The sequence below is a fragment of the Phodopus roborovskii genome, unplaced genomic scaffold (genome assembly GCF_943737965.1).
Source record: "Phodopus roborovskii unplaced genomic scaffold, PHOROB, whole genome shotgun sequence".
Classification (NCBI taxonomy): domain Eukaryota; kingdom Metazoa; phylum Chordata; class Mammalia; order Rodentia; family Cricetidae; genus Phodopus; species Phodopus roborovskii.
Genome location: NW_026125506.1, coordinates 2,523,353 through 2,538,743, shown reverse-complemented (window position 1 = coordinate 2,538,743; position 15,391 = coordinate 2,523,353). Strand labels below are relative to the sequence as shown.

General features: G+C 50.8%; 1 protein-coding gene across 2 annotated transcripts in view; it reads left to right on the top strand.

Annotated features, from left to right (window-relative positions):
* Grk3 (G protein-coupled receptor kinase 3) overlaps positions 1-15,391 on the top strand; it is a 91,454-nt gene that overhangs the window by 52,436 nt on the left and 23,627 nt on the right. For both annotated transcript variants that reach the window (XM_051176437.1, XM_051176438.1), the window contains 6 exons: positions 374-448; positions 3,795-3,856; positions 7,126-7,177; positions 8,450-8,541; positions 9,675-9,774; positions 14,118-14,196. In XM_051176437.1, coding sequence (XP_051032394.1) covers positions 374-448; positions 3,795-3,856; positions 7,126-7,177; positions 8,450-8,541; positions 9,675-9,774; positions 14,118-14,196 — 460 coding nt within the window. The remainder of the gene's footprint in view (positions 1-373; positions 449-3,794; positions 3,857-7,125; positions 7,178-8,449; positions 8,542-9,674; positions 9,775-14,117; positions 14,197-15,391) is intronic.

Below are 15,391 nucleotides of genomic sequence, written 5' to 3'. Positions count from 1 at the left end.
TCCTCAGCTTGTGCAGAATTCCTCCCTGCACATTCCTGAATCCATTTCCTCTGACACCACAGTCAGCTTGCCTCTATAGAACTGTCACTGAGGAAGGAAGAGGTTATGTAGTCAGGCAGTGGTGGGATTCCTTACACTCCGTTGCCATGGGAACCTTGGCTACTGAGGATTCTATTCTGGGCACCTAAAGAAGGACTCTGGATACCCAGAAGACACTATGGGCTTGGACTCTGTACAGAGAGCCCACGGGTCACCCTTACAGGATCGCCGTGTCAAACCATCTGTTGTAATGTGTGATCTGTAGATATGTCACATCCTTATTAAAAGCATGTTGTCTGTCTGACTTCCTTCATTTATTTTTTTTTTTTTAAAGACATTCTCAAAGCAAGCTGTGGAACATGTTCAGAGCCATCTCTCCAAGAAACAGGTGACAGCCACTCTTTTCCAGGTAAGATGAGATGGCTTCGCTACTAACACCCCTGACCTGCCTCCCGGTCAGACCTGATAATGTCTTCTCGGCTCTCAGAATTGATGCCGCGGCGGTCTGCTGGGAACACGCGCCAACAGGCTCCGCAGATGTTCCTAGAAAGGGGCCGCTGCAGCGTTCTTGTGACTATATGTTCTGGAAATCCACTGAGCTAAGAGAGTCTAGCCTTCCTCCTGCTTGGCATTTGGTGTCTATGATGAGTGGCATGATACGGCTTCTGGTGGTTATCCACAGGATTAAGTGAGATTTATGTTCGAGAGTTAGAAGTGATGCTCCAAGAATCATAGGGTCCTGTGTCGCTTGACTCTTTCTATCCTGAACACTACAAATATTTAATGAAAGACTCAGAAAGTTGGCTTCTTCACCAGCCGGCTTGTGTGTGTGTGTTTGCTGCTCTCCCAAGAGCCTTTTCCAGTGTGGGTTTTCTGTAGAGGTGACAGTAGTCGTGAGGACAGTCAGAGTCTCGGATAGGTAGCATATGTTCGTGTTTCCATGAATTACAGGAAATGAAGGCCCGCATGAATCAGTTTTCAAAAGCGAAATGAACGAATCCCTCCCCTATTGGATTGCCAGGTTAATTGCAGTGAGATACACGGGGGAAGCCCAGGCTAGCCCCTTGATCTCCCACCTCCCCGGGGGCCATTACAGGTGCACGTGGCTGTGCCCCTCTGGTTTTGGAGTCAGCGTCTTAGAACATCACAAACTCCTGCAAAACAAAATCATCAATTCTCAGGTCCAGCTTAGCCGTCCAAGGACATATTGGGTATTATTTTCCCCTTGATGTTAGGTGCTCCTGTCTGCACAGTCCAGAGGGTTCCCAGGGTTAGGGTCAGAGCCTCCGTGTCCCTGGCAACCCTGACAAGCTAGGCTTGTTCATTAATAAGAATAGACATGAGCCAAATTAACGGCGAAGCACACAGGAAGGAAATCTCTGAAGCTTGGCCACACCGGGGAGACGGACAAAGAGACCCCCACCCTACCCACTGCGTCTGTCCCCTGGGTCCTGACTTGAGGATGTGGTTTAGGTAGAGGGCTCTACATGCATAGTTAAGCAGACCTGGTCACGCTCAGGTGTGGTCACATCCATCACCCTTGTCCAGGCTGTCGTCCTGCAAGGCGCTCTGATGAGTTCTCAGAGCTCCTCTGGCCGGCACCGTGCTCCAGCCTTTTCCTCCCTTGGGCTTGAGATTCCTGGGGAAATTCTAGTTCTCTGGTATCTTTTTATATTGTCATCATCTCCGCCAGGGCCAATTACAGGAAGGGTCCACGCTTCGGCTCCTAGCTGCCGCAGCTTCTGAACCCATCTTGCTCGTCAGTGGAAGGGCATTGGCTCTCAGAGGCATCTTGTTGGCTTGGCGGAGCGGGTACACACCGGACGCTTCCCACTGTTCCTCAGATGAAGTCTGTGATTAATCTTACTGTCGCTGTGGTGCTAAAGTCTGTATTGCTGTCCATGTATTTGTAGTGTGAGAACTCTGGGTTTCAACTGATTTGCACAGACAGCCCTTAGCCAGTCATGTCTACCACTGCTGAACTATTTTATAGACTACGGTGGTATGGATAGCCTCTAGCAAGTGTCATCTGACCTTACTCAACTGGAGGTTCCCATGAAGGAGATGCAGCATTGAGAGAGATTTGTCTCGCAAATTAGCTTTCAGCCAGCTGGGATATTGTGTCCAAGATTAGGAGCGGAGGCCACCACACTCCAGCTCCCCTCGAGTCTGCCTCTTCTTATGGTGGGTGGCTTGAGGGTAGAGAGATAGGGGAGGCAGGATAGAAGGGTTTGTTGGGACTCACAGGCCTTGAGGACACAGCTCTCGTGGTAGGGAGGGTGTGGAGGCAAGAGTCTTCCCTCAGGAAGCTGCAGCTTCATGGGATGCTGGTCCCCACATCAAGGTGGCTCCTCCTTCATAGACATGTGGAGAGATCTGTCTCCATAGTGATTCCAGGCCCCTCCAGGCTGGCAATCAGTAGCTACCAGCACAGGTTTGATATGCTAAAATGTGGTCAGATGGTGGTAAAGTTGTCCTAGAGAGGTTTGGCTGCTGCCTGATTGGTAGGAAGGATTCGGTGTTTGATAAAACGGAAAAGTAAACTGTGAATGAGCCCATCTCTTCCCTGTGGAGAAAGCCTCTTCGAGGACCATGCATGGGACCTCACTGAGTTCCCCTCCTGAGTTCCCTGAAGCCATGGCACCGCCTGCTGCTGTAGACTCCCTCATCCCACTTTCTCGACGTATTTTGACAAACTTTCAGTGAGGACATGGAAGAGGTTAAATTTCCCACCATCCAGCTCATGGAGCATGGACGAGATATTTTCCCAAAAGATCTAATGGACTCTGGTGAACTCTGAAGTGTGGCCATCAGCCAGCTTTTTGTTCTCAGCTGGAGTGTGCGGAACAGAAAATGTGGCTGTTTGTTCAGAACAACGAAGCAGGAATGAGGTAGAAAGTAGTTGATCCCCCCTCCCCGTGAGGGACCTGGAGCTCTCGGCGCCACACCCCAGGGACCTCCCTAGAGGACAGGGCTGCACAGGCTGCACCCACAGCCTCCTGTCCCTTCTCCTGAGCACCTTTAACTCTGAGTCTAAGGAAGGTATAGCATTGATTAGTAACACAGCTAATTAGGACAATTAACTGTGAGTCTGTCGGCTCCCAGTGCTTAAATCTTAGTCGGCATGGAAAGGGCTCATAGCAATTTACAAAGCATGCTGGGAAACTCGCTCACAGGGCCCAGCGTCATGTCAAAACACGTGATCCCCCTCTTCTGAAATTAGAACTTCACTGGGTGGTGGTGGTGGTGGTGTATGCCTCAGGAGGCAGAGGCAGGCGGATCGCTGTGAGTTCGAGGCCAGCCTGGTCTACAGAGTGAGTTCCAGGACAGGCTCCAAAGCTACACAGAGAAACCCTGTCTCAAAACAAAAAACAAACAAACAAACAAAAAACCAAAAAACAAAACAAACAAAAAAAAAGCAAGCAAACAGTCAAACAAAGCAGAAATGAGAATTTCAAGATGATGGCAGAGGTTAGCACAGCTAAGGGCTGGGACCCTCTACTCGGCTCAAGTAGCCAACTCCCGTCACTAAAGAAGTGTCGTGTCGGTAGCTCATAGAGAGCGGTCCCAGCCCCCGGCTGTGTGGAGTGTAGATGGAGCTGACTGAGGTAATAACCCTGGAAGGAGCCTGTTCACAATGAGGGGGACAGCCAGCGTCCCATGGGAAGCTTGGTTGCTGACCTCGGGCCCGAGAGCCCTGGCACGCGCCCTTCCGTTGATTAATTCCTATTTATGTGGTGTTGTCTCTTCTCCAGCCATACATAGAAGAAATCTGTGAGAGCCTTCGAGGGGACATTTTCCAAAAGTTCATGGAAAGGTATGCTGACTGCTGTGCTTGTTCGCAGGAGCCTGGCTCGAGAGTGTGCATGCACGGCGATCCCCCAGTGTGTGTGGCTTTATCCCTCCACGGGCCCTCGGTGGCAGTGACCGGCTGGCAGCCCTCTGCCATGCTGCTTCCTTGGCTCTCCATGCTGTAGCTCTGGGGTGTGCAGCTTGATGTGCCCTGGCCGCCTGCTTTCTGCTTCCGTGTGGTCTAAAATGGAGACATTCTGGGGAGCTTCCATTTTACCAGGGTCAAGGGAGGCCTTTGCTGACATGGCTGGTGGCTGCGTTTTATCTGATTTCGCCGCCTTGGGACCTTGAGGTGTGGTCTCCCAAAGTAGGGCGAGCCCGGGAAGGGACAGGCTGCGTGCTCACAGGCATCGTTTGCACACTTAATGAATTCGCCTCCCCCCCCCCCATTTCCAAGTCACACGGCAGTGTGCCATCCCATACTCTGAAGCTGGTCAGAGCCCCTGAGAAGCAATCCCCTGTGTGTGTTTACCTCCACCGTGCGCCTTGTGATTCTAACCAGAACGGAGAGTTAATTTTATCCCAGAGTGCGCTCGGTATCTTGGGGGAAGCGGCCTTCATTTATGTGAGCGCAGGCCTCTGGTCCTGGTACCAGCAGAAACTTCTGGAAGGGCTCAGTGAAGCCAGGGAATATCATGGGCTCAGAGCTGACCTTTGGCCAGCTCTGTTACCTTGATTTCTCAAGTCTGGCTCCCACCTCTGAGTTCCATCTTACTCTTGTGTGATGGGGTTCCCCTCGCTCTGGGCATTGCCCCCCCCCTGTCTGTTCTTTACCTCAAATGTAGGTGAACCCTCACCGTGGGATGCCAGGGAAAATCACTGCCTCACTGTGAGTGTGGAGTTTGTCTTTGGAAAGCATGGCCCTTGAGCATCGCCAGGGATGTGCAGGCAGGCAGGCAGGCGGGTGGGTGCGGTGCGTTCAGGGGCCTAGATGGGATTTCCTGTGAGCCCTGGCATCTGTTGGAAGAGTAGGAAACCTCAGCAATGGGGCTTGGCCAGCTTTCAGGGAACCCCAAAGCTGAGGAGGGGGGTCTGGGACCCTGCAGACTCAGTGGACCGTACACTGAGCAGCAGAGGAGGCTTAGGAGCCACCTGAGCCCCTCCTGCATCCAGGTCCTACTCTCTTTACCCTGAGAGCTCTTGAGGTCCTTCAGCCCTGGCTGCCAAGGCCCCTTAAAGATTTGCACTCTGCCTGCCACAGGTGTTAATGAGGAACTGTGCCCCTGCAGCCCTACCTGGGCACATACTCGGCCGGCCACATGCCCAGGGGACATCTGTGCTTCCTGAAGAGGAACTTGTCACAGCAAGTTCATGCTTACCAAGCAAAGGGTGCTGGCTGTTATTCCTTCTGTGCTGGCCAGAACTCTAAGGCTGACGGGCTGGCCGTAAATGTGTCAGGGCCTGTCAGACCCGGACTCTGTGAGAGAAGAGTGAGTTCGAACCATAAGAGGAAGGCTGTCCCAAAGGCTGCAGCTTCTGCATGAACCGATGCTCGTCCGAACCGGGGTTTTAGAGGCCTTGTTAGGAGAGCCCACGAGAGACTCTCCAAAGGCCACTTTAGGGTCATGGGGAAAACAGCTGTGTGTTTGGGAAGACCACAGGGATTTGGGTGGTTGGCATCTTGGAAGTCTTCTTAATTAAGGTCCTGTGTGTTGATCCCCGGGGGCTGTGGGGGTTGGCATCTGAAGCCTTCCCTTGGGATGCTGGTACCTGAGGCTCCACCCCATCTTCCTTCCCTCCTCCCGCTTCCCTGGAAGAACCTTGAATTCTGTGTCTTTACGAGGAATCAATCAGGGACTAGGCGAGATGCAGCCTTCTGGTCCTCATCACCCCTCCCTTCCCGTCTGTCTACTTCCTTCCTTTCTTTCCTCCCTCTCCTTTCTCTAGCTCTAGGGACTGAATCCAGGGCCCTATAACCCATAAATAGGCAATCTAAGCCCAAGCTACGCTGCCCGAGCCCACACCCTGCGTTTCTTCTGCACCTCTTAGAGCAACAGCACATGAAACCCTGATCATTAATGAATGAGCAAATGTAATAATGCCTGAATTAAGAGGACAGATGGTAGACACTTCTCTACTGCATGAATGGAGACAGAGCTTGGCTGGCATGGGGAAGGTACCTAGAATACCAGAGAGAGGCGTTTCCTTCTGCACCCCGTGGGTCTGTGAGATGCTCCGGAGCCTGTCTGTCTGGTCCATCTGCTCACCCGTGCATGACGTTTGCCCAGTACCTTTTCCTGGCTTTGGTCTTGCAGCCGTAAAGTGGAGTCGGGATGCCCTGGTTCACAGGGCCTCTGAAAGGGGTCAACGAGCCGTGTGGATCGGGTGTTCGGTAAACACGGGCTCTGATGGATGCTCTTAGAATTATTTGCGAACATTGGCTGTCCTTTTCTTTTTGGATGTTTGGAGCAGAAGCGTCCAAGACAGTGGAACCATCTATAGCTACCAAACCTGTGACGTGAGATGCCTCCAAATTGAAACGCCCTTCCTGTACTAAAGAAGCCGGGTCTCAGAGGCCTTGTGTGGAAGGAAAGGCATAGAAAACTCAGCACCGTACACTATTATTCAAATTACACATGTGGCATGTGATCGCTGAGAAGAGACACCTAGTCTTTCATTTGAACACTCAAATGAAGCTGTGGACGCTGGGTGGGAAAAAAGAAATGTTTTAATGTATTTTTTTTTTTTTGAGATCTTCACCCCTCCCCCTCCAACTCCTCTTGTGTTTCCAAGTTCATGGTCTTGGCTATAATTGCTATTGCTACAGACATATATGTGCACGAGTACAAATATTCACGCAGCTAGATAACCTGAGTCTATCTAGCTTGGCTCACATGCACATGTGTGCAAGGCTGACCCCTTGGGATTGAACAGGGTGCTCATCCTTGGAGGAGACTGATTTTCCTCTGGCGGTAGAACCATGTGGGGCGTCTCCCATGTCTGTTGGCAAGTCAGCTGGTATTGTCACTGTGCTGGTCTTGTTTGGGCAACCATATTGCTGAGAATTCACGGTTGCAGCTTCCCTGATGCGCAACCTGGTTGTCTGGCTCCTATAGTCTTTCTGCCCGTCTTCCAAGGTTTTTCCTGAGCAGCAGGTGCAGGGGTTGTGTGGGAGGCACCTCAGGTGGGTGTTTGAGAGTGTTTTCCTTGTGTGAGAGGCAACACAGGAGTAAGGCTCTTCCAGAACACCATCGATTATTTAACCCTTCAGTGATTGCTTGTACTCTCTTTTAGCGATAAGTTCACCAGATTTTGTCAGTGGAAGAATGTGGAGTTAAATATCCATGTGAGTACCATCCTTCTGTGTTTCCTTCCTCCCTCTTTTTTAAATAAAAAACAAAACAAAAAACCTTCCTCTGCCTAGTGTCATGAGAAAACGCTTTGTTCTGGAACGTTCTCCCCAAGGGTACTCAGCACAGCTGTCCTTGCACATGCGGGCTGGCTGACAAGCACTTGGGCCTTCACTTTCTTTTTTTCATGTTTGTGTGAGAACGAGCTTATATGCGTAAGAAGGGCTATTTTAAGCTGGAATTGATTGACCCCAAAAATAACCGTGACAACGCAAGCCTTCCACTTGATATAACGTCTATGCAGCCTGGGCACCCGCCACGTTGTGACATTTTTTTCCCCTTCCCTTGTCTTACTGTAGGATGTAATAAAAGGAGCAGAATATTTTAGCTACAGGCAAGTTTCAGGGTTGTTTTATTTCTTTTTCCTTATTTTAAAATTGGCAGAGGTAGGGTGTGAGATAGTTAGCTCAGTAGAACATTAGTAAGTGCAGAGGTTCAGACCCCAGCATGAGGGACAAATCTCTCTCCTTTCTCTCTTTCTCTTTCTTTATCACACACACACACACACACACACACACACACACACACCACACCTTTCTTGGCCCCCCCCCAGCTCTATTGATGGAGGGAGCAGGTGTGTAAATGAAACCTCTTTCTGTGGTTGTCTTTTGTGCTCATCTGAGGAGTCCTGGCCCCCCACAGCTGGCCTCTCATCATTTCCCAGTCAAGAGGACATTTGTCCAGAGACAGCTGCTCTTGTCTTCCCCTCAGGACGGTGCCTGGAATGGTCTGAGTGTCCCCAAACTCTAGGCTTCCTGGAGGCTGAGCTCATCATTTTGACTAGGATTTCTACACTAGCTTGTCCCCAAGGTCACGGCTTGCATAACCTAAGGTTTTCAAGAGCGGAGGGACAGTCCCTTCCCACACTGCAGCCCCATACCCTGTCCCCATGTTGGGCCTGGTATGTCACGGGGAGGTGGCTGGGAGAGAAGGCTTGTCCTTCTGTGTGGCTCATCTTTCAGCTTAAGGAATCTGTCCTGGGAGGGGGAGGTGACACCAGACTGTGTGAGTGTGTGTGTGAGTGGTGTGTGTGTGTGTGTGAGAGTGTGTGTGGTGTGAGTGTGTGCGTGTGTGTCTGTGTGTGCATGTGTGTTTGTGAGTGTGTGTGTTTGTGAGTGTGTGTGTGCGCGCTTGCGTGTGTGCGCTCCCTTTGCCCTGCCGTGACTTCGCGTGGTTTTGTGCCTTCATTTTGTCTTATGCCTCCACAGCTGACCATGAACGACTTCAGTGTACACAGGATCATTGGCCGAGGAGGCTTTGGGGAAGTGTATGGCTGCAGGAAAGCTGACACCGGGAAAATGTGAGCCTCTGTCCTTGTCTCACCAGGACCATTAAGAGCATTTTATGGAGCTCTTGGCCTCACAGAACGAAATAGATGCTTGAATTTGGACTGTAAGCCTGGCCTCTCTGCTTCTTAGGGCTGCTGTGACGCTAACAGGAGCCACAAACGGAGTGTCCACTCCAGGGAGCCCATTCTGGAATTTCTACCTGTTCCCCTTCAGGCTTGAGCTAGGGTGACTTCCCCACAGAGGCCCTGTAGGGGGCTCCTGCTGGGCAGGGATAGTCTTTCCTCCCTGTTGTGCAGGGAAGGATTTATGAAAAATGGAGCTGCCTGTGGAGCATTTTGAAAGCCCCTCATCAGTGTTTACCATGTGCTCAGGGTTCCTTGCTGCCTCAGGAACCCAGCCATTGTAAGAGCATCTGGGCAATCGGAGAAAACATTAAACTTAAGCACCGACCTGCTTTCCTATAGGTCATGTGACAGGGTCTCACTGTATAACCCTGGTTAGCCTGGAACTTGCTATGTAGACCAGGCTGACCCCAAGCTCTTAGAGCTCCACCTGCCTCTGCCTCAAGCCATTCCCCAGCAAGCTGGGGTGGGGGTGGGGTTGGGGGAGGCGGAGTTACAGCAAATGTGATAGTCACACAGACTTTAGGATTCTCTTCCTGCTTTCCTCTGTTTTACTGAAGTGCTTTCTGTTTTCCTCCATCTGTGATGGTTTCTGCAAATTTTAAGCTGTCAGCAGGCAACCCTCAGTTACAGTCATAAAAAGTCGATTTATCACTTGAAAGATCACAAGACATGTGTGAGTGTGGGAGATTCCAGTCAGGGTCCTACACCGAAGACTTGATACAGCTGAATGCGATCCACACAGCCCCCTGCCTCCTCCCCTGGGGCAGGAGTACACGTTCTGCATATATTATTATTTTTTGCTTCTACTTCATACATTATCTAATTAGCATCTCTGCCCACGTGATGAGAGGAATCCATCTTGCACTGTAAGATTTCTTTCTTCCCATTGCGCCGGCAAAAATGGAGATTTCCCGAAGGGCACCCTTGCTTCCCTTCAACTTGGTAGAAATACCCCAGAAGTTTGTGTAGCCCAGTGTGAGTTCCCAGACTAAACCACACCCTCATCCTTACCTTCTCAGGTATGCCATGAAATGCCTAGACAAGAAGAGGGTGAAGATGAAGCAGGGGGAGACTCTGGCCTTGAACGAAAGGATCATGCTTTCCCTTGTCAGTACGGGGGTGAGTAGCTGTGCCCCGTGGCTTCTGAACTCTTGCCAGCTGCCTTTGTTTGTCCCAGCTGATCCCAAAGGAGGTTGAAGAAGGGTGGGCTGTGGTGTAACACACAGAGGGCCATGCTGGGTGGGTGGAGTGTGAAGAGTGTCCCACAGACCCAGCCACCTCCCTCAGAGCCTTTCCTTTCTCCCGGCTTCCTTCTTTGCAGAGTGTAGTGCCAGATGGCAGAACTTAAGATGAGAAGAACATTTTAATGTAATTTAAACATTGCCTACACCATGCCAGAGACTGCCCTCTGCCCTTCGTGAGCCAGGCAGGGGGCGGGACTTCCACTCTGACTTGATTGGCAATGGTGTGTTGTCAGTCATGGAAGCCTCAGCTTTGGAGCTGGAGATGTGGCTTGGGGAATGAGCACTTGATGGGCAGGCATGGGACCTTGTGTTTGTTCAGTTCCTGTACCACCACCACCACCACCACCACCACCACCACCACCAAAATCCTCAGAAGCCACCAAGCCAGTTGATCCAACTAAGGCAACTGCCTTTGTCATAATCTATGCAGGCATGTGGACACCAGAAGGCTTTGGGGCAGCACTCAGGGCAGGACAGGGGCTTGGTACCAAGGGCTTAGGATGGAGTTGTACCATGGTGCATTCCTGTCCTAAGTGGAGGGTATCTGACTGTCACTGCCCAGGCTACAGGTGGGCGATTTATAATTGTCACCTCTAGCTATATGTGCGGCCTTTCTGATTGTCATCTCTGGATTGGATGCACGGGCCTCTCTGCCTAAAATCTTTGAAGGCATGAAGCCCTAATGGCTAACCAGAAACCCCCTTTCTGCTGCTTAGAGGGCTCTGGAGACCTAGGACAGGACCTGCCCCTTCCAATTGTTGGCCATGCTGACCCAAGTTCACCTTTGATTCATCCCTTTGGAGGAAAAGTGGCTTTTCATGACCACTTTTTATTGAACTGCGGTTGATAATGATTCCAGCGTTTATTTTCCAAGCTTCTGGAAGGACTTTTTGCTACTGAAACCAATTAACCGTGTCGCTTAGGCGAACTGTAAAATGAGAATGGGGATCTAAATAGTTCCTCATTATGCACCCCTGCCTTCCAACTCTGGATATTTAGCCTCACTTTAAATGAGTTATTCCAAAGCCCCATCCATTTTCAAGAAGCCATATGGAGATTTTTTTTTTTAATGTTGGAAATATACAAGGCCATTTTGCTTGCATTCCTTTAATATCCTCCCCCCCCCCCAAGAGTGTGTGGGTGACCTTTGGTCTGTCCTGAAGGGAATAGATTTGAAAATGATGTTACATTGGGCTCCTAGAGCTAACTGAAGAGACCCTTACTTGTGTTCAGATATGGATCTTGAGGCTGTTTTGTTAATGAGGACACAAATTGGTCAGCCTGGAGAGCTGTAGTGACTCGGGGTTTTTAGCATCTTGTTCTGAATGTCCCGAACGCTGTGCAACACTCCTCCCTTCTGGTATCTGCCTGGCTCCTGGGTGAACCAGGCTTGCAGATGGCAGGTTCTGAGACAGTACCCAGAGCCTTCTGCCTTTCCTCTGTGACTTTGTTACTTACTTACTCTGTGGTGACTCTGTTACTTTGTTCCCTCTGGTCAGTTTCACACCATTTCAGTGATAAGTACAAGGCGGCTGGAGCTAAAGCCATGGGAACTGTAAACCACTTACCCTGCGGGAGCAACTGAGCTCCAGACTAATATAATCTCAGGGCCTGAGGTGTGGTGGGGGAGGGGACGGCTACGGGTACTTGTTAAGTCTCACATTAGTTTGGTCAGATGCCCAATGATGTCAGCTGAGTTTGCCACTGTCGCCTGTTGGTGTTAGGCACCTGACATCCCCCCTCCTCCCCCTGCAGAGATCAGGGAAGGCTCTGGTAGCCCTAGGTGTGGCCAGGCCAGGTGAAGTTGCTTTGGGTTTTCCCAGGCATGAACACAAAGGCAGGCAGAGGTCACCATGGGGCTGTGGTCTTGAGGCTTTGAGAAACAAGTCTTGCCAGAAGGATGTGAAATGGCTTGAATGGAGGGTTCAGGGAACCCCACTGAGGATAAAGAGGGAACCATTTAGCAGAACAAGATGATGTCCCCAGAAGGTCATGAGGAGAACTGCAGAAACATGGGGGTCTGTGCTGGCTGGTTTTGCGTCAACTTCACGCTAGGTAGAGTCATCTGTGAGGACGGAACCTCAGCTGAGAAAATGCCTCCGTGAGATCTGGCTTTAGGCAAGCCTATGGAGCATTTTCTTAATTAGTGATGGACGAGGGAGAGGCCATCCTATTGTGGGCGGGGCCGACCCTGGGCTAGTGGTCCTGGCGGTCGCTCGCTCCATGTATAGCTGGACAGCAGGGTTGGAAAGAGCTGTGTGGCCCCGGGACCAAATCCAGCTTGAGACCTTCTTCTAGACCGCCCATGAGCCAAGAATGGTCCTTCCGTTTCTAGACGCCTTGTAAGGGAAGGACGCAGAGAGTAGAGGGCAGACACTGCGTTGTTTGCAGAGCCTGAGTTACTGTTCAGCTCCAGAGCCTCCTGACTTAGTAGTGCACCTTCTCCCTGACTCTTCTCAGAGACTTCCCTGGGCGAGGGCAATCCAAGCAGAGCAGAGTGAGGCAGCTCTGGGGATGGCACCCATGTGGTGCAGATGGACCCCGGTTGTCTACCTGGTGTGGGGATGCCAGATCATGGGCAGGTGATGCACAATGCAAGCCAGGTAATGGTCCAAACACCCAGTCACAGCTCAGCACCGAGGCATCTAAGTGGTGGTGGTGGTGCAGAGTGAGGCCAGGCCATACTAGGCCTTTGTTTTACAGATGTTCAGCTCTTCAGCTCTGACTGGAAACACCCTGCTTGTAGCCTGCCTGTGGCCTCTTAAGTTACGTTTACTGCACTCAGGTGGCCATTGGAGAAGGTTCCCTCCTTTAGCTACACCATTTTGTGTTAGAGCTTAGGCCATGCAGTCTTAACTATGTTTACCTTATATAGGCAGCACTCTGTGTGTACCTGTATATGTGTGTATGTTTGCATACCTGTGTGTGTGCATGTACATGTGTGCACCTACGTGTATGTATGTGTATACATATGTGCACTTGTGTGTATGTCTGTGTGTGTGTGTATTATATGTACTTGTGATTATACATTCTGAGCACCTGTGTGTACATATGAGTGTACCTGTGTGTATACACGTGTGCACCTCTATACGTGTGTACATATGTATATTTGTGTGTGAGTACATGGGTGCACACGTACATGTATGTGAGTGCACATATACATATACACGCTTACATATATGTGTGTATATATATCATGCGTGCATATACCTATGTGTGTATGTGTGTGTGCATCTTTGCGTTCATATATGTGTGTATGCATCGGTGTGTGTGTATGTGTGTGTGCTCACCTGTGTGGAAGGATGTGGGGGTCCTTATTCATATGTGTGCCTGTGGAAAGCAGAGGTGGCTCTGACTTCCTGTCACCCTGTACCTTGGGTTTTGAGACAGGGTCTCACGCTGGACCTGGAGCTCACTGACCTGGCTAGACTGACAGCCAGCGGACCCCAGGATCCCCTTGTTTCAGCCTCCCTAATGCTGGCATTTCTAATGTGTGGTCTGCTGGGTGCGGGGCATCTGAACTCAGACCCTCCTGCTGTGTACCAGCGATGTTCCCACTGAGCCTGCGCCCCGCCCCCCCCATAAGAAGTCGTCACATCTGTCTGCGACTTTGCTGGCCTGTTTTTCCTAAAGAGTGTCTATATTTTTGCCTATTTACAGCCCCGCACATTAATCAACCTGTCAGCGTCCATTTCCATTAGGGTTCTGTGGAACCCATAGCTGGTTCCAGGGACATGGACGACCTTTTACTGTGGAGTTATTCTGTCAGTCACTCTACACCGTATTTTCTACCTTCAAAAGCTAATTTCATTCTAATAACACAGCTCCTAGCCACCCTCATTTGACTCTTCTGAGTTCAAAGCAGAGATTCAAATACGTAGTTGACTGCCAGGACCCAAACCATGGCCAGCAGAGACCAGCGGGGGCGGTAGTGTTCCCAGAGGTTTTGGTCCTTTGAAGGGGCTGTGATCAGAGTAATGCCAGGTTGAGTCAGGGTGAGGGAACGCCTCAAGTCCAGCTGCTCTGGTGGTGGCTTGTGTCTCTGTCTCCTTGTCAGTGGGATCTGGTGCTCCACAGCCTCTGAAGTGACCAGTGCATGTCACACTCCGAGCCAAGAACAAGGCTCAAGCAGCAGTCTGCAGTGGGGAGTTTGGTGGTGGGCGTGCTTTTCCGGAGCATCTTCTGTCCTTGTCACGGGTTTGTGTTCATCCACTCTAGGACTGTCCCTTCATCGTCTGCATGACCTACGCCTTCCACACGCCAGACAAACTCTGCTTCATCCTGGACCTGATGAACGGTAAGCGAACCCCAGGGTCCGGCTGCAGAGAGGAGCTGTGCGTGGCACTCATTGCAAGCTGGTGGCACCCAGGCATGCTGGGCTCTGAGAACCTGCCCCATGATCTCCGACTGTCTTTGAGGTTTGGGGGGGGCATCGTTGCCCTGTGGTTTCCCATAGATTCATCTTGCAACAGTGGCTGTGATTTCTCTCTCAGGCTACCCATTCTCTCCCTGAGAAGCTGGGTCCCAGAAACTTCTCACAAAACAAATACCGGCCTTGAAGTTTTACCTCCTGGACGGCAGCTGGCCCCAGTCTTCAGTTAGCTAATTTCCTGGTCTCAACTTTTAGGAATGAAAGTCTCCCAAGGATATAGGCCAAAGATAGACATGTGTTGAGGAGCTGGCCCTCCAGGGCTGGTTCGTGAGGGCCCTGCCTTGCTGCTCTTTCTGTACCTCCAAAGTCTTCGGGACTCCACGCTCATCTTTGGAACAATGAGCAGCTGCCCCCAAAAATGCACAGACACAGAATGTTCAGCTGGAAAGAGCTGGCAGCATAAGGATGTGGTATGGGAGCACTTGGGGTATTTTTAGGAAAAGCTGAAATGAAAGACATTGAAAGACATTCAGCCATTCAGATTCTTTTTATTATTTTTTTTAGTTCGCTTGAAGTTTTATTATGTTTCGAGTGCTTGATTTGAGCTCAGATCTGCCCCCAAAATAGGAAGGACGAAAGATCAGTAATGAGTCGAAGAAGCCAACAGCACGCGCCCTGCAGATCCCATGTGTGAATGTGCAGAGGGGCAGTGCCCATGGAGGGCAGAGCTGGCGGAGCCCGGGCTGGCCCACTGGAAAGAGTTTGGAGCCCTTTATTTAGTGTCTAGACACATGTTCCCCCGGCCCTGGGCCTTAGGGACTGTCCCTGAAGCCACTTGGCTCTTTGCTTTTCCCAGCGTTATGTTTTGAACAACTCTGAACTCTCTGGCTAGGGGGACAGTTTTATGGGGGCTCTCAGATGCCCATTGCCTGGGTTTTGCCAGCTACACTTCACTGTTTTGACAGCGTCAAACCCTCCCTCCGTGGCACCAGGGGTTAAGGTTTTTCTGGTTTTGTTTTTTATCTGTGGGCTATGGAGGAGGTCGCTGCCTTGGAACACTACACAGGTGGCCTCAGTGACTGGGCGGGTTTGAATAATCAGTGGTTCAGCCAGCCCATGC